We start from the raw sequence: 18,166 nt of genomic DNA, 5'->3' as shown, positions 1-18,166 counted from the left end.
ACACTGTGCAAAGAGCCACTTCTGATGATGATTTTGCACCTGTCATATAGTAATTTAATTGGGTATCTCCTAGACAGTGAACAATCTTTCATCCCTGTATTGTTCAGAATACTACAGCCAGAGTTCTTAATACAGCAGTCTATTAAAAATATTGTTAGCTTTCATGAAGTTTTCGAGGAGCAATGTAATTGTCCATATACTGTCTATATAACTAATAAGTATGCAGTTTCATATCAAAATTTTAATGCACTTTTTTGTTCTGATATTAAGTAACTGTTGCTACTGTATCCTGTTTTCAGCCAGTTTTGCTATGCAGAATTTCAGCATAGCTTTGATCAAAGGCATTCATTTATTCTAAAGAAAACTTTAAAATAAAATATGTATCTAGGCTGATGATTCGTCGCAGTCGAGACAGCACTGTTTGAAAAGAACAACATTATTAACTTTGATAGAAATGATGATGGGCTTTTAACTACAAATGTGCTGCCAAGCTGTGTGGCAATGATTGCTCTGTATAATACATTTTATAAAATTATTTCAGATAGCTTAATTTAATGTGTTTGTTGTCAGGCTTTATCATTTGTGGGAGGTTTGGGTTTTTTTTTCTAGCTCAGTAATTGTTGACCTACTTGTCTGTTTTATAAATAAAAATATTTTTTCTCCTTTATTGACAGTCTACCTATGTAAACTAAAACATAGTATTTGACTAAGAACTTTTTCAAATAGTCTATATCCTCTTGGAGGTTTTCATATGAATTTCCAATTAGAGCAGGAAGGCCAAATGGTGTAAATGTTATGATAAAGCAGATGGGAGATTTAAAAGGCAGTAAAATATAAATGGAATGAGGAGCTTTGATATTGAACAGCATGCTTGTTGTCAAACATCCATTTAATTTACTCGTTAAAAGCTGGAACCTAGGCTAGCCATTTTTGATACTTGCTTTTCCTTTCTTAAAAGGAATAGAAAAATGTCATTTGATTGACCTAGTTTATCTTCTAGTTTTAAACTAGGTTAAATTAAAAATACAAATATTTTAATTATTAAAACACTTATTTGGTAACTAGATGTCTTAAATTTGATTTCAGCAAGTTATTATTGTAGATTTAATTTGTAGTCTTCATATTTTCTATGAATAAGGAATAATAGAGATGCTGTATCACTTCTTCCATTGAGTTGGAGAACATAAGTTTAATTTGAAGAATGTGTTGTGATACAGCTGTGGAAAGATAATCCTATTGTAGGTATCACTGTATAAGAGAACACTTTGTTGCAATACATATTTCCTTTTTTATTAAGTAAATCTTTAGCACATCGAATCTTTCTAATTTCTTCCATTTGAATTGCTTTTTTTTTTTTTAACTGAGTTGACAGTTCTGCTGGTTCATTTTATCACCTGCCATGGTATGCTTTCGACTTACTGTTTTGTAAATGTCTGTTTTGTCATTTTCAGATGCAGTTTTGGCCTAACTCAGTCCTCTTCATAAGTATTCATAATTTGTGGTGTCTCTCCTTGATTGTAGTTTGCCTAATGGGGCAGTGCTGGCATTGTCGTCTTACTCAGTGCTTACATGTTAGTCTTGGTTTTGAGAACCTCGCTGCATTCTTGTTATTATGCTCAAGTCTGCTACAGGCTTATGTCTACTTAGAGTACGTTTGCTACCCTTGCATAATTTCACTAAATGACATATAAATAAAAGAGAAGAGAAATGCCAGCAATTTGGTACTGTGAGGAATGCAGACTGGTTGCTTTTTATTTTCTTTAGCTTCTCTTTTAGTGAATACAGGGTGGTAACGAATGAATGAAATTATTGCTTTGGCTTGCTTTTTCTTAAAGAGAGATTTGGAATACTTCTTAAAGGCTTTTCCAAGTATCAACCACTGATTTACTCTGGAGAGTGCTTTTAATCATATTTTTGTCCAGTGTCAAGTAGGCCATATTCTGTGAAGAAGTTTTCCATAAAAGATTTTATCCAGTTTTCAAGTTTTGTTTTCTTTTGTATTTTATGACATTTTAAATAGCTGTGGGCTTTTTTCTGTGTAAGTATGTAGTATATCATGTTGTTTATTGGAAAATTAAGGTAAAGTTTTGTAGGAACATTGCTTTCAGTTTTATTACTTATAAATAACTTCTAAATTGTTCATTTTGCTCTGCTTTGTTTACAATTCTAAATGTACACTGTTAAATTTCCAGGATGTAAATTTTATTGAGAAACTCTAGCATTAAATAAGAAGCAAAACTTCCTTTAATTTAAGCTTTCACTTGGAGCTTAAAACCAAATGAGGTAGTTCTTTTTTGCAGGAAAATGTAATGACACACATGCAAGTTACTTGCTGTATTTTGTGAACATTTGCCGCATTGTTTATTGGCTGTGATAGCAAAGCATGAATGTAGCAATTATCTTGATAATAAGCGGTCAAATGTTAAAAGCTTTCTGACAACTTGACGTATGACTTTGGCATTAACTAGCTGCTTGCTCATTTTGAAGAAGCTTACCTCCGATTAAATTTGCCTAGTTGCATGAAGCCTCAGACTATGTAAATCTGGAGCCTGTCACTTCCTGTGATTGCTGGATTCAGTACATGCTATTGAGAATGCTGTATTTTCAGGGGATTTTTGTATTCTGCTCATGGTGTTTGCTAAGCAGGAACTGTAGCTAAAAATAACTAAAATGAATTTCTCTGTCTCTCTTTCTCGCTGCAGGATGACGTAGCATTGCCAAGGATTTATCATCTAAGCAGAAAATGAGCTTAACATCCTGGTTTTTGGTGAGCAGTGGAGGCACCCGCCATAGGCTGCCGCGAGAAATGATTTTTGTTGGAAGAGATGACTGTGAGCTGATGTTACAGGTAATTGCATCAGCCTTCCATGTGCAACTGCTCAAGTCATGAACTTAATGCACCAGTTTTATATTCCTTTTGAAAATTAAATTCCCCAGACGTTGGAGAGCAGTTGTTTTGATTAATCTTTTGTGTTCATATAAACAGTTAGTTTAAATATATTGCCATCAATCATACAGTTACTGTCGAAGTGCAGAGGATCACATTTTCTTCATATAAATCACATACAAATGCAAGAATAGATGAAATAATTTTTGCAATATGACCAGTAAAGTAAGTAGACTATGTACTCCATAAAATGTGATAATGCTAAGTGCACTGGATGCTTTTGAAAAGAGCTTTTCTTTTTTCTGCAACTTGTAATCTAATTTAGTCACATGATTTGATGTAACTCTATCCCCATGTCCTGATCTGGTTGTACAAACGCAAATGAAATTAGTAGCGAAGAGTATTTCTCTGTCTCTAAGGAAGCTGAAGACTCAATCTCAGTAATGGTTTCAGTGCAACTGTAAAAACACAAGTCTTGGACAAAATAGTTTGATACTTCAGTAGCTTCCTCAACTTTCAGGATCACTATGTGGAACTCTTAGAGGTGTGTAACCGTATTGTTATGTAGTCTTACTGCATGCGCTTTGCCCTATGAAAGCTGTAGTCCTCTGAACTGCTTCTTCCTGGTATATATATTTTTGAATGGTTAATGGTAATATTTTGGGAGTTTCTTCTTGAATTCTTGTCTTTGGTTACTGTAGAACTCTTAAGAGGATTGAACTTCAAAACTAATATTCTCAATCCTTCGTACCATTCAATAAAATATTTTCTTTTGGGTTTTTTGTTCCCAAGAGTTGTGTATGCAGCCATTAATGGCCACACTAGAATCTCACTTGCAAATGAAGTGCCTAGAAACCTATTTGTATGTGTATTACTCAGAATGTAATATGTCTAGTAAACTGCATTTTAAACTCAGAAGGCATCCAAAGGTTTTATTGGTGATGGAAATACTTTGTCCTGTTAGAAAGTAGTTGAAAATACTCTTAATTTCTCGTTAAAGACAGGCAGTATGATGTCTTGGTGATTTATGAGGGAAGAATTAAAAAAACCCACCCAAATAAAACAACAAACAAACACAAAAAAACCCTCGACACCCAAAATCAAAAGAAAAGCAACCAAAAAACCCCACCCCGTTGGTTCCTGCTCAGAAGATTGTAATTAAAAAATGCTTTTATTTTACCACTAGCTTGTTGTAATGGGTTGTTGTCTCTGAATAAGGGAGACTTTTCTTCCTTCTCTCTCCCCTATGCCATCTCCTGTCCATGGTTGATCAGTCCTTAGAGTGAAGCTGAATACTCAAGCATTTATTATTTTGTGTTCAGTCATTATCACCTTCAAAACTAGCTGCCTCTTTGATTAATATTGTGACTAGACTCCAGTCATTCAGAAATATTATTTGTTGTGTATTGACTTCAGAGGCAGTAAAAAGAATCAAGGGGCCTGGTCACTTTCAGGAATATTCTCTTTAGCCTGCTGTTATGTTAGGTCTACATGCCAGCATGACTGTAACAACACATACTGCTGAAGGGAGAGGAACCCACTAAAAGAGAAGCTAATAATGTGTTCTTGTTCTGTATGTATAGCTCTTTGTGTAGGACCTTCCTTTCCACTCTTGACAACTTGGCTGTTCTCTTACTGCAAAACATGTGGACAATGCATGATAAAGAAAGCAGAATTTAATGCTTTTATTCATAATCTCTTGACAGAAAACATGTTATAAAAGCCTTTTAATAAGCATTTCAACTCTGTTGCATGCTTGATAGAGTTAGACCTCAGATCTGTACCTAACCACTGTTCTTCTAACAGAGGGTTTGTTCATGTCTGGGAATACAGATTTGCTTTAACTGGGTTATTTTGTAAATATGCTCAAATATAGTGTCAGTCTGTGTATTTAGCTAGCTGATCCAATGCATCATCCTGCTTGTGGATAAATACCACGTTTTCCCCTTCTTTCCCTGTTATGTTTAGAAAACTTTTTGAATCTTGATGGGGGAATCATCTCCAAGGTGAAAAATTCTACATTATTCATAATATCAAAATTAATTCCAAAGAGGAATGCTCTTATTTTCTGTATTCTGAACATTTTCTTAGTAGTCTGGATTGGTTTGAAGAGTTTTTGTCTAAAATAATGCTAGTTACAAATTTATTTGAACTGACGATGGAGCTTTCCTCTTTATATTCATACAGCTCTTAGCACAGTTATTCTGTGATTTTTATTATTTCTGCAGTCACATATAAATCTTTGTACTGGGTCTGGCTGGGATGGAGTTAATTTTCTTTATAGAAGCCCTTACGGTACTCTGTTTTGGATTTGTGACCAAAACACTGTTGATAACACACCAGTATTTTCGCTGTTGCTGAACAGTGTGTGCACAGTTTCAAAACATTCTCTTTCTCACTCTGCTCCTCCTACACGCATGTGACTATGTTGGGGGGTGCACAAGAAGTTGAGAGGGAACACAACCAGGACAGCTGACCTAAACTGACCAAAGGGATATTCCGTGCCATATTATGTCATGCTCAGCAATAAAAAATGAGGGAGGGGGCTTTGGGGAGGGTAACCACTGCTCAAAGACTGGCTGGGCATTGGTCTGCTTGTGGGAGGTGGTGAATGATTGCCTTTGCGTCACTTGATTTGTTTTATTTCTTCTTTCTTCTTCCTCTTTCCTTTGCTGCTTAACTATCTTTACCTCGACCCATGAATTTTCTTACTTTTGCTCTTCCTGTTCTCCCTATCCTACTGGGGCAGGGGGGGAATGAGTGAGCGGCTGCGTGGTTAGCTGCCGGCCAAGGCACCACAGTCTTATAAAAAGGAATTTTGATAGTACTTAAATTTGAATGGAAGACTGCCATAACAAATCAGAAGGAAAAATGGCATTTGAAAGATTTGCGCAATCTTTGCACCTGTAAAGACTGTCTGCAACGAATAAAAATGTGTCCAGTTATGTGCAAGTAATCTGAGCCTGAGGAGAACCTTAATGTCCTGCAGAATTTCAGGTGTTTCTCTAAAAGTCACAGACTTGAGTAATCATTCTTACCATTTTGGAAGATGTGACAAAATACTATGAAGCTTTAAGGATCTTTTGGGTCATTTCCATTTTAACTTATTTTTGATAGGAAGTAGCACATAAAGATAATAAAATAATTGATTCCTAATACAATTTGTATTTGAATAACATAATGGAAAGAAGTTCAGAAATTTTTCCCATAACCTAGGTAAAGATAGGGTAATTCTTGTGCTTGCATTGCTGCTTCACTTGAGTGTGGAAAAGTGTAATCTCTGCTTGACATTGTAGGCTCAGCAGAACACCCACATCAGTGAATTTGATTTTACTGAGATAGCTTGTTTTCACTTGAAGAAGGGTTACTAAGTTAGTAGAAAATGAATTATACTGGTATATCTTCATCTACCATTAAGAACACTTAACTGATGTAGTGTAGTAGTGCAGCTTTTACTGGCATGGACCTTCTTGTTCATTTGTCTGTCTCTTCCTTAATTCTGCCCTCCCCTTTTATATCCTGATCCCCTTCTATACACCTCAAGACTACAGAGCAAATTGGCTCAAGTGAAAAGTCTAAAAATAACATAGTAAGTATAGGCAGAAGAGGAATGATTTCACTTCTTTGAGGAGAAAGCGAAGCAGTCAGAAGATGGCATGGAAAGGAAGAATAAGGAAGTAAATTCTAAAGAAGGAAGGAAAATAATATTAGCAAGTCTTGAGAAATCAAGAAGGAACGAGATGATAAATGTGGGATTCTCAGAAGAGAAAGCATTTCCTTAGGAGTCATGATTGCATGGTCTGATGCCTTGAACTGGCTAATGCACTGGTACCTGGGACTCCTAGAACTGACAGGCTTCAGGTGCTGGTACAGAAATAAGCACAGAAGTCTCAGGCAGAAATTTACCATTCTCAGTGCTATATAGTCCTGAACAATGAGTTGAGTAGCAAGGATAGAAGATGCAAACCTGAAACTGGAAAGAATGCTGTTGGAAGAAATTTGCTGCTATACTGTCATGTCAGGATTGTCAGGACACTGCACTAGCAGAACTGCCAGCAGACTGAGATCAAGTGTGCACAGCTGGGGAAGATGAGCTGTGGGCTCCATCCAGTCAGAAACTCTTCTAGATGTCAAGGTGCTGACCACATGCATGCGTGAAGGAAGTATACATCCAGCCCCACCTCTTCCTCGCTTGAAGTCAGCACCTCAGGCTGTAAACACTTGGCCATGGGCAAGCTAAGTCCCTCCTGAAAGAGGGACTTAGCTGTTAGGCAGGTGGTGTTCTTGGAGGAAATCGTAACAAGGATTGTTCCTGATCTATGGGTTGACATTTGGATGCGAAATAAAGAATTTATTAAATAAATAAATGCTGAAGTGGGAATAATAATTCAGGAACCGCTCAGACATTTAGTGAAGAGGCTATAGGTAATTTGTTTAGGAAATTGAGATCAAGGAGAAACAATTTCAATGCATGTATACTATGGTAAGTATCCCAGGCAACATAACGGAAGATTTACTGATGCATGACAGGAAACGGTGTGTTTCAGCGAGAACAGCAATACCACAGAATCATATTCATGTTTTGAAAGATGCATGTAGTTAAGGAGAGAGAGAGAAATAAAGGTGAAGTTGATGATGTTAGATTAAACATCAGTGATACTATGGTGACCTGAAAAAAAAAATATCTTTGGATAAGATACGGCTGGATCTGACTTATAATCACATTTGGGGAAACATTAAGAAAATAATTCTTCTAAACTTATTTTAGGATTCTGCTATGGGCACCCGGGGCCAGAGCTGGGATTGAGATTTTTCATATGTGGGACTAATGTTTTTATATAATTTGAATAAATGTGCTATGTAGAAAGAAAATAATCATGCTACTTGAAGAAATAGCCATTAATGCTATCTTGATCTGGTTTTGAAATACCTTATTTTATATAATTTTTTTTTTCTATAATTTAGTCACGAAGTGTGGACAAGCAACATGCTGTACTTAACTACGATGCCTCTACGGATGAACACTTGGTGAAGGATTTGGGTAGCTTGAATGGGGTAAGTTAGCATCAGAAATGGATAGCTCCCCATAGTATTTTGTATGTTTGTTTTGGGGTTTTTTTGAGCAAAGAGAGTATGACTTAATAAGTGTACATTAATATATTTTTAATGCAAGATTGGAAATGGGGGAACATTCAAAAGGAAAATATAGTTTTTGTGGGGGTTTTCCACTGCATGTTATTTAAAGGGCTGCAGTAAATTCCATCAAGAAGAGGGCCTTGGCAGTAGGAAAAAACTCAATAAAAAGGAATATATTATTATTCTGTATTTCAGAATGTAGAAAAAAAAATAGTATCTTGATTATATTGGGGGAAAAAAGGTATTTAAATCTCTAAAATGTCTGATTAAGAAATTGATTTTTTATTTCATCTGCTATTCCTTTTTCTCCTTTTTTCATACAGAAAAGAATGTTAAACTGTACTTCATATGTAAAAAAAAAAACAAGTATGCAATAACTATGTTGTATGTAAACCTATTTAATTCTATATTTGCATTTAGTTTTTCAGTATCGTTTTTGTCAAAATGTCTATGAATAATGTGTGTCAAGTTATTACAAACTAGTGTAGGAAAAATGCAAAGTTATGGGCAAAATAAAGTTTCGTATGACATTTTACATTTTAAGGCTTTTCTAGGAATTGCGTGTAGAATATTCTAGGTAAGCTTCGCCTTTTATAAATGTTTTGAATTTTATAATAGGTTATTAAAAACTTAGTAACTTTGTCATATTTTTGTAGCCCTTTAGATACTTCTTCATGAGCTTTTTATACACACTAGTTATGGTTGTTATTTTATGTAACTTTAAATGTTTGGCTGTGTCATGAATGTGTACAGAACAAAATCATAAGTTCATCTATGATTGCTTATTTGAACTAATATATAGAAAACTACTGGTAGTGAATAGCTTTGTCAAATGTTTAAAAAAAAAAAAAGATGAAGAAGAAATCTCAGGTTACTGCCTGTTAGCATTGATTTAGGTTTTGGTGTTTGATCTTGAAGTGCATTTCAAAATAAAAACCCTGTTAGTCTGTCTTTATTAGCTTTTCTGTATTTTAAAGTAACTAACTCAGCTTTCCAAAGAGTCAGAGTCTCAACTCCACATGAAACCAGTGTAACCTGAAGGGTTATATCCTTTGAACAGTTGTAGACGTATAAGAACTTTGCCACTTAAATATTTAATATACCTCTGTGTTTTGAAAGTCAGTGCACTGTTTCAAGGCAGTGATCAAAAATGAATTCAGCACATAGTAACTTGTGCTGAGACATTTGATTTTATTCCCTAGTTGTATGTTACTCCTGTAGTCAAAAGGCATACCTTCAGATTTTCATTGCCTTGTCACAAAACTTGAATTTAATAAAAATATATGTTAAAAGGCCTTCGTTCGACTCCTTTCTTTGCTTCTGATAAAGAGCTTTCAATTATTTGCTTTGCTTGATCTGATTCATTCTCAGATTTGAGTTGTCAGTTGCTCTGTAGCTGTTTACCCAGAGACATCAAAGGAACTCTCTTCCCACAGTTTTGGGACAGGGAATATTAAGTCTTAGGAGTTCAGTCCTTGCTCTTTGTCTTCTCAGCGGTTCCCATACTATCTCTTTCCAACTGTGCTTTTCTTACATACCTCTACCTACCTGGTTTCAGGTCAAAAGAGGAAACACATAATTTTGTAACACTGTACTTAACTGTGTGGCAGAACAATATATGCAATGCCTCCGTACCATGCAGTGAACTAACTAGGCAATAATTCTTTTAGTCTAGCTACTCTTTGCACTGAGTACACCACCTCCCTAACAGCCAAGTCCCTCTTTTAGTGCTTCATCAGCTTCTACCCATTCTTATTTTGCTTGCTTCATCAAGAGCAAACATTTATTTTGGGTCTCCCCAGATAGTCCCATTTCTTTGGAGAACAGATGTATACTTTTCTTAGTATACAGGACTGCTCCATTCCTGGTGTAATGCACTTTAACCACTTGAGATAATTCAGAGTTTAAGGGGAGATGGCTACTACCAATTTTCTTTTGAGTTTTATGAGTCCCAAGTACTTTCACTAGATGAACTGTAATTGCACATGATGCCCTAATGCCTGAATATTCTTGTCTGTATGGTTGATTGACACTCAATTCAGTGAAAAGGTTACAGCAATCTTCATCCTGGACTTCATACATCTAGATTTGAAAATAAAGCAAAAGTAAATTTTAATCAGTTTTACATGATGTAAAGTTTTATTTCAAATAATCCATCATGACTTCTCCTGGTCATTCCTGCTTATCTTTTATTTCATACAAAAAAGATTAAGGAATTTCTCTTTTCTGAAGAAAATGTGTACAATTACTAAGATATAATCTATTATTTCACCAGTATCAACAGAATTGAACTGTATTTTCTCCTTTGACTTGTGACCTCAAAAACATACCAGAAAAAATATCAAACATCCATGGCCCTGTTGGATAACATTCTTGGGGATATTTACAGGATAGTGAAGTCCTTTCACACTTATGTTTTAGGACTGGATCGTGAAATGCTCAACAAACTTTCTGAAGGCTTAAAGAGAGTTGACTCTCACTATTTGGAGAATAAAGCTTTGGAAATCATGTGAATATATAGAAATGCGAATAGAGTGATTTAAAGGGGGAAAAGGATTCCTTATTTACATAGTAACTAGCTTTTTCAAGCTAGCTTTGTCTTGCATCCCAAAGCCTGTGGTGGGATTTTAAAACTCCAGTGGCAAAGCAACTGAGGCTTGGTTCTTGTATGCCATCAGTTCAGTCATGAGGATGTCTGTAGACTGCACACACTGCTTTCAGAGTTCTCTGGGTTGAGTATACTGCATGCACATGAATTTCAGAACTCTGACCTGGGAGGAAAAATGCATACGTACATATATACATACATGTCTGCAAGGTGGCCTAAATTTTGGTGATTCACTAAAATTCAAGCTGCCTTGAGGATATTCTTCACATGGGTTTTTGCTCTGGACTCACACAATGTTAAAGTGGAATAAATATGCATTAAACACCACTCAAAGTTTCATGCTTGCAAACCAGTAAATAGTTGTACCTTTAATTCTTATTTCTCATGGAAGATATTTTCTATGAAGTAGGTAAGCAATTTTTTAAATAATGAAATAAACACTATTTTCGTTTAGAAAAAGAAAAGAAAACAGAAGATCCGTTTACTCTTGGGGAAGGACGTTGTTTCTGTCTTTCCAGTCTTCATCTAATACTAGATTTAGATGAGCAACACAAGTGTTCAAAGATTCAGATTCTTGGCTTACTTAATTATTCAAGTTTATTTTTTTGTCTATGCGTGCCCTTAACTTCAAAGTGCTTATAAAATGGCAGATTTCAGCTGCTGCATTCCTTAGAAACATATACATGTTGTTGTACAATCTTAAGTTTGAAGGAGGATGATCCTGTGGGGTTGCGATATTCTGCGTCCCGAAAACTGGCACAAACCAATAGTAAATGTGTTTCAGAAAGGCACCCTGGATATTTAATCTATCTGTAGTATTAACATGTAGTTGTTATGAAAATTAAAAATGAGCAAGAAGCTGTACATTTTTTAAGGTATGGGAAAATACACAACTGATAAATAATTCATAAAATAATGCAACAGTCTCATACCAGCTCATCCATAAATGTTTTATTTGCCTTGAATTTGCCCCAAATTAAGGCTTCATTCTGGATTTTAAAAGAAGATGAAGGAAGTAACACCAAGGAATAAGAGACTTTTCATATATAGCTGATTATTCATATTTCTTACAAGGAAGATGCTACATTCTTATAAGTCCAGATATTACATTCTTTTCAGGTAAAAGGAGAGGGAAGATTTCAAGAAAGCCAGGGGAGAATGTAGGGGAGAGGAACTTAAGAGTGTAAATTGTAGCTTCTTAATGCAGATTTGAATTGAGCCTTGAGGAATAGTTTAAGGCAAGATGCTGGGCAGAAGGTTTTTGTCAGCTCACACTGTAGAAAGACTCTTCAAGGATGTGTAACCCTGAAAGGGTCTTAAATATTCTGCAGAGTTACATTTACTGTTTTCTTTTTTCTTTGTAGCCTGATCTCTAGTTTTTGTATTCTAGAGCTTAATATTCTCTTCTGCTAGACAAAATGTGTCTTCACCCTTTTATATTTCTCTGTCACTGAGTGAATTCAGAAGATCCTGACACAATATAGAGTTTTCTCTGAAGGTAACATTCAGTTTAAGAAACAATTCACTTTCACAGTTATAGATTCAGCCTAATTTGGAGAATTCTAAGAGCAGTGGTATGACTCAGGATGAGCAGAAGGGTCAGTTTGAGAGCTGTCGTTGGGAGGTGGCAGGTTCTGGGAGAAGTCTCTAATTGAAGGTTTAAGCATCCCCTCCAAAGGCAAAAGGGCAAGTTGTGAGAAGAACACTCTCAGTTCCTGGCACTCACTCCTAGCTTAGCGTGTTAGCATCCTTGGTTTCTGGTACCTGAAGTCACCACATGCAACTTCAAGTCTTGCTGATGTTAGTAATGTGGGCAGTTTGCTTGATGCTGACAGCCTACCTTCCTAGGACTGTAAATCAGTCTTTAAAGATGCAGATCAGTTCCAATGAAGGAATAAACTTTTTTTCCCCCCCCGGTTCTTACGAGGGTTTATGTCTGTTTTACAATTTTATGTAGGTGACTTTCTAGAATTTTCTTTAGGGCTTGAATACTATAACTTCAAGCCCTATTTATGTTCATTTAGTTTTTTTCCCACAGAGATGAAATTGTTTTCCAACTCTTCCAAATTACATCTCTGAGATCCATTTTGACTTGAACGTGTATTATTCTTCCTCCTTGCTGCCTCTGTAATTAGTCACTGTATATATCTCAGGCTCTCTTGAAATTTACCCCAGCATGTTTTTGCAAATTCCTTGTTATTTTTCGCTGTTAGGTTTAACCCAGACCTTGAAATGGGAATGATTGGTAATCTGTACTGCCTCCTAACAGCCAACTGATATGGCTGGTGAAATTGGGCAAACTTTCAGGTACATAAATCCTTCTCCAAATCACTGAAAGCTTGTCTGATTTCTCCAACTATGTTTCCAATCATGATTTCGAGGAGGAGAGGATTACTTGTTGTACAGTAACTGAATTCTCAAAAGGTACTGTCAAGCCTATGGAATTTGCTCTGCTTTGCTGCAAGGTGGTATAATAATGTTATTTCTGCTTACGAATGTTGTTATACCTACTCTTGAAAAAGTCGCAATATATTGAATTCTTTATCACTGCTATTTGGAGTTACTTGGCTGCACTGACTTGGTCCATTTTTCCTTTAAGTCCTTTGACAATGTTTAGAAATGATAAGCTACCTCAGAACTCTCATATCCAATGTTAAATGCTGTACAAATGTGATGATAAATCAATTCTGACAGCTAATTGGGATTGAAAAAGCAAACTACAAGAAAAATAATGAGTGGAGGTGCTAATTTGAGGGAACATTAATCAACAATTCAGTAAATACTGCTAACAAGATTAAACCTGTAAGAAACTTTTCAAGGCCAGTGTGATGTCAGCAGCCTGGTTAGTGACTGGTGTTTAACGTTTCTTTTGAAATATTTTGTGAAGCAGGTGGCAATTTGAGCTTATAGTTTAATTCCCTGGTGAATCACCAGTAGAAAATTTGTGGTGCTGAAAACTTTCTTATAAAATTAGTTAAGTGATTTGTCATTTTATTATTCTGGAATTTAACAGTATCTCTTTCTGTCCTCATTTATTTCTGTAGACGTTTGTGAATGATGTGAGGATTCCAGAACAGACATACATCACTCTGAAGTTAGAAGATAAATTGAGATTTGGATATGATATCCTTGTCATAAAAATGCACAATGCCCTGACACACTTTTCTTGCTAAAAGTATGGTTGTATTAAATGAAGGGTTCTCATACTATTTGAGAAGCAACTTTGAAATATTTCTCTCGTTACTACAAAAATGCCTATATTAAAGAAAATGGTGGGTTTTAGAATACTGTACCTTGGTCAGAACTATTGATAAAGTACGTCTTGTCGTTTCTCACCACAAGAAACCTCAATTTCCAATTACTATTTAAAACCTAATATGTAACTTCTGTGTTCCTAAGAAGCATTACTTTTCTTGGAGGCAAGTACACAAATATTTGTATCATATGAGATTGTATACAAGTAGAGAAGATTACAAGTAATTACTCAGCAAACTACTGAATGGGGAAAAAAAAAAAAGAGAGCTTGTATTATTACAATGTTAAGGTATCTATTCAATGTTCTATTTATAAATAGTACATAATTGTATTGTGCATTTGCTTTGGTGAGTATGATTATACATGCTGGTCCGAACAGTGACATACTTCTAGAACGAGTGTCACCATTCCAATGGCAGAATAGGCTGCAGAACTGTTGCTTTTCTGTAAAATCCTCTTGTGAATTGAGAAATCTTTCCAGTATTTTCCTTAGCATTTCCTACATACTAATCTTTTTACTGTCGTCAGGGGAGAGATGAGGGTCCCTGAAGAAGCCCTTAAGGTAACAATGTGCAGTTCCTACATGTTCTTCTGTCATTGTGCAGTTATTGGTAACATAGGGTTTTTTTCACTCTTTGAGGGTGTTTTTTTCTCTAATGTCATGTAGCATGAAAAATTCACAAGCCAACTCCAATTATCCCAAAAATCTTCAGAGGCAGAAGGGTTGAAGCAAACCAGCTCCAAAATCTCAGAGTCCAAGGTAACAGACTCCACAGCTGAAGTGCACCACAAAACTACAGAAGCACTGAAATCTGAAGAGAAATCAATGGGTAAGGTGTATTTTTGCTGCAGAAGCACACAAACTTGGAAAGGATATTTATTTGCTTTGCTAGGATGCTTGTGAAATTATGTAGATAGTAAAAACTCCATATATGTGAAATTTTAAACATACTTCAAGTGTAATTAATAACTTTCAGAATTGAATTGCTGCCTTTTTTACTGTAGTATCCGCATGTTAAAAAAACTGGTAAAGGGACATCTAATCAGCATTTATCAGATTTTTCCATTTCTCTTTCCCAAAATCACAAACTTTCACCATTTGTGGCAGGAAAGTGTGCTATTTTTTGCAGTTTGACTGAAAATATTTGTTCAGGAACAGTTGGTACTTTTTATCACCACCGTTGTCAAGTGTGCTTCTCTTTATTTTTTTTTCTTTTTAAACGGGTGGGGGTTTTGTTTGTTTCATAGATACTAGCATTCATTGTTAGATGCATCAGGATAGAACCTAAGTGTTCTGTTGTAGTTTAAAAATTTGTAGAAACTGTAGCTTCGGTCTTGTTTCTACATCATCTTTCATATTTACAGAATCATAGAATCATAGAATAGTTTGGGTTGGAAGGGACCTTTAGAGGTCATCTAGTCCCACCACCCTGCCATGGGCAGGGACATCTTCAACTAGAGCAGGTTGCTCAGAGCCCCGTCCAACCTGACCTTGAAGGTTTCCAGGGATGGGGCATCCACCACCTCTCTGGGCAACCTGTGCCAGTGTTTCACCACCCTCTGCGTAAAAAATGTCTTCCTTATATCTAGTCTAAATGTACCCCCCTTGAGTTTAAAGCCATTCCCCCTTGTCCTGTCACAACAGGCCCTGCTAAAAAGTTTGCCGCCATCTTTTTTTATATGCCCCCTTTAAGTACTGATAGGCTGCAATAAGGTCTCCCCAGAGCATTCTCTTCTCTAGGCTGAACAACCCCAACTCTCTCAGCCTTTCTTCAAGGGAGGGGTGTTCCATCCCCCTGATCATTTTTGTGGCCCTCCTCTGGACCCGCTCCAACAGGTCCGTGTCTTTCTTATGCTGAGGGCTCCAGAGCTGGATGCAGTACTCCAGGCGGGGTCTCACCAGAGCAGAGTAGAGGGGCAGAATCACCTCCCTCGACCTGCTGGCCACGCTTCTTTTGATGCAGCCCAGGATACAATTGGCCTTCTGGGCTGCGAGCGCACATTGCTGGCTCATGTTCAGCTTTTCATCCACCAGTACCCCCAAGTTCTTCTCAGCAGGGCTGCTCTCAATCCCTTCATCCCCCAGCCTGTATTGATACCAGGGCTTGCCCCGACCCAGGTGCAGGGCCTTGCACTTGGCCTTGTTGAACCTCATGAGGTTCACACAGGCCCACTTCTCGAGCTTGTCCAGGTCCCTCTGGATGGCATCCCGTCCCTCTGGCGTGTCGACCGCACCACTCGGCTTGGTGTCATCTGCCAACTTGCTGAGGGTGCACTCGATCCCGCTGTCTATGTCATTGATGAAGATATTAAACAGTACTGGTCCCAAAACGGACCCCTGCGGGACGCCACTCGTCACCAATCTCCATCTGGACATTGAGCTGTTGACCACTACCCTCTGGATGCAACCATCTAACCAATTCCTCGCCCACCGGACAGTCCACCCATCAAATCCATACCTCTGCAGTTTAGAGAGAAGGATGTTGTGGGGGACCGTGTGAAAGGCCTTACAGAGGTCCAGATAGACGACATCTGTAGCCCTTCCCATGTCCACTGCTGTAGTCGCTCCATCATAGAAGGCCAGTAGGTTGGTCAGGCAGGACTTGCCCTTGGTGAAGCCATGCTGGCTGTCTCGAATCACCTCCCTGTCCTCCATGTGCCTTAGCATAGCTTCCAGGAGGATCTGTTCCATGATCTTCCCATGGAAGATTTTGGGGATTGATTCGCTCACTGTTGCTGTATATATGCATAGCTGTTTACTATTGCTAAATCAGTGCACAAGCATCAGCCATCAAGTTTTTAAAAACAATTCAGTATTGGCTAAAGTGTAATGCTGTTTAAAAAAAGAAGTACTTAGTATCTTCAAATCATACTGAAACTTTTGGCATGGCTATGAAATTATGTATCATCTTTGGAATGGCAGTGAATAAAACATTGAATAAAAATGTTGAAATTCATGATAGGCAAAGTAACAGACAAGCTACTAAGCTGGATTTGAACAGACCATGTTACTTTAAACGGTCTTTATATAAAATATCTTCAGAACATCTGTATGATACTAGAATAGCTAAATATCGGTAGGGTGAAGTATTCTCCCGAGAAATCAGGTCAAAACTAATCCAGTCAATTTATCATCAAGGTAGAAATCTTAATTATATTGGTGTGTTTTTTCATATTTAATCTTTGCATTTAAATGTGTTAATTGTGTATACATCCTATATAAGAAATAGCATTTTTAATTGTACTGTAATTTAACTATTGCCTTTAAAAAAAATTAAAAAATGGTTGGGCTCAGTAATGTTTTACACAAGGTAACTTTCAGCACTCTAGTAGCTGTCAGCAATTTGGAACCTTGGCAACATTGCAAAATTTGATCAGTTTTTCATGCAGTGTGTTCAGATTTCATTGAAAGGTCACTGTGGGTAAAAGTGAGAATCTTCTCACAGAAATAGCAGCGGACAGCTTTTAGGAATGTACTGCTATGCTGATGACTTCAAACTGAAAGCAGAAAATAATGTTTACAGATATATCAGGGTAACAATAAGAGATGTCAGCTGCCTTTGCATAAACGTTTGTGCCAGAAGTTTTGATCAGGTCATTAGTAAGCTTTTATATTTAGAACTCGGATCAGTTATCCAGCCTCCAAGTTTGTTTTGTATTTCGGCAAGTGCATGCAACCAATTCACTTCAGCTTCCAGGAGAAACGGTCCAGCAAATGACTTGCTCTTCATGTGATTTTAACCTAAATATCAAAACTAAACAGAGAAGTAATTTCCTCTTCTTTGGGCTGATTTTATAGATCTTTCTGCCATGCCTCGTGGGACACCTTTGTATGGACAGCCTGCCTGGTGGGGTGATGACGAAGCTGATGAAAAAAGTGGTTGTAAGCCAGATAGCAAGCATGAAGAAAAAATGCATGAGACGGGGGCTTCAGGTAAGTCTGTTGTCTTATTTTTGTGGGGTTTGTGCTCGTTAGTAAAGTACATATATTCTTAACTAGGGAACTAAACAGATTAAAGTTTGGAAGTTTTAGAGACAGTCTGCATAGATGAAAACCTATTAAAATTAAGGTAGTTTAAAAAAATTCACATATAACGTATCAGTTTTCTAGTGTATAATACAATTTGTTGTCAGTAAATATAGAAAATAATGTTACCTGAACCAGTGTGTCCTATTTATCAGTTTAATCCATATCTGTCATTTTATATGCTCAAAATTAGAGATTGCATAGGGATATTTTATCAAAATAATTTCTGAAAATAAATGGTGCTATATTATTA

At 36.7% G+C, this 18,166-nt stretch overlaps 1 protein-coding gene across 6 annotated transcripts in view; it reads left to right on the top strand.

The window, feature by feature from the left end:
- CEP170 (centrosomal protein 170) overlaps positions 1-18,166 on the top strand; it is a 105,931-nt gene that overhangs the window by 20,879 nt on the left and 66,886 nt on the right. For 5 of the 6 annotated variants that reach the window (XM_076334208.1, XM_076334207.1, XM_076334205.1 and 2 more), the window contains exons 2-7: positions 2,703-2,848; positions 7,853-7,942; positions 13,676-13,757; positions 14,393-14,448; positions 14,554-14,716; positions 17,686-17,820. In XM_076334208.1, coding sequence (XP_076190323.1) covers positions 2,744-2,848; positions 7,853-7,942; positions 13,676-13,757; positions 14,393-14,448; positions 14,554-14,716; positions 17,686-17,820 — 631 coding nt within the window. In that variant the 5' untranslated portion in view covers positions 2,703-2,743. Of the gene's footprint in view, positions 1-2,702; positions 2,849-7,852; positions 7,943-13,675; positions 13,758-14,392; positions 14,449-14,553; positions 14,717-17,358; positions 17,421-17,685; positions 17,821-18,166 lie in introns of those variants that run through there. The other variant, XM_076334209.1, reaches the window with a different exon arrangement.

This window comes from Aptenodytes patagonicus, chromosome 3 (genome assembly GCF_965638725.1).
Source record: "Aptenodytes patagonicus chromosome 3, bAptPat1.pri.cur, whole genome shotgun sequence".
Taxonomy (NCBI): domain Eukaryota; kingdom Metazoa; phylum Chordata; class Aves; order Sphenisciformes; family Spheniscidae; genus Aptenodytes; species Aptenodytes patagonicus.
Note: the sequence above shows the minus strand (reverse complement) of the source record. Positions and strands in the feature narration are given on the sequence as shown.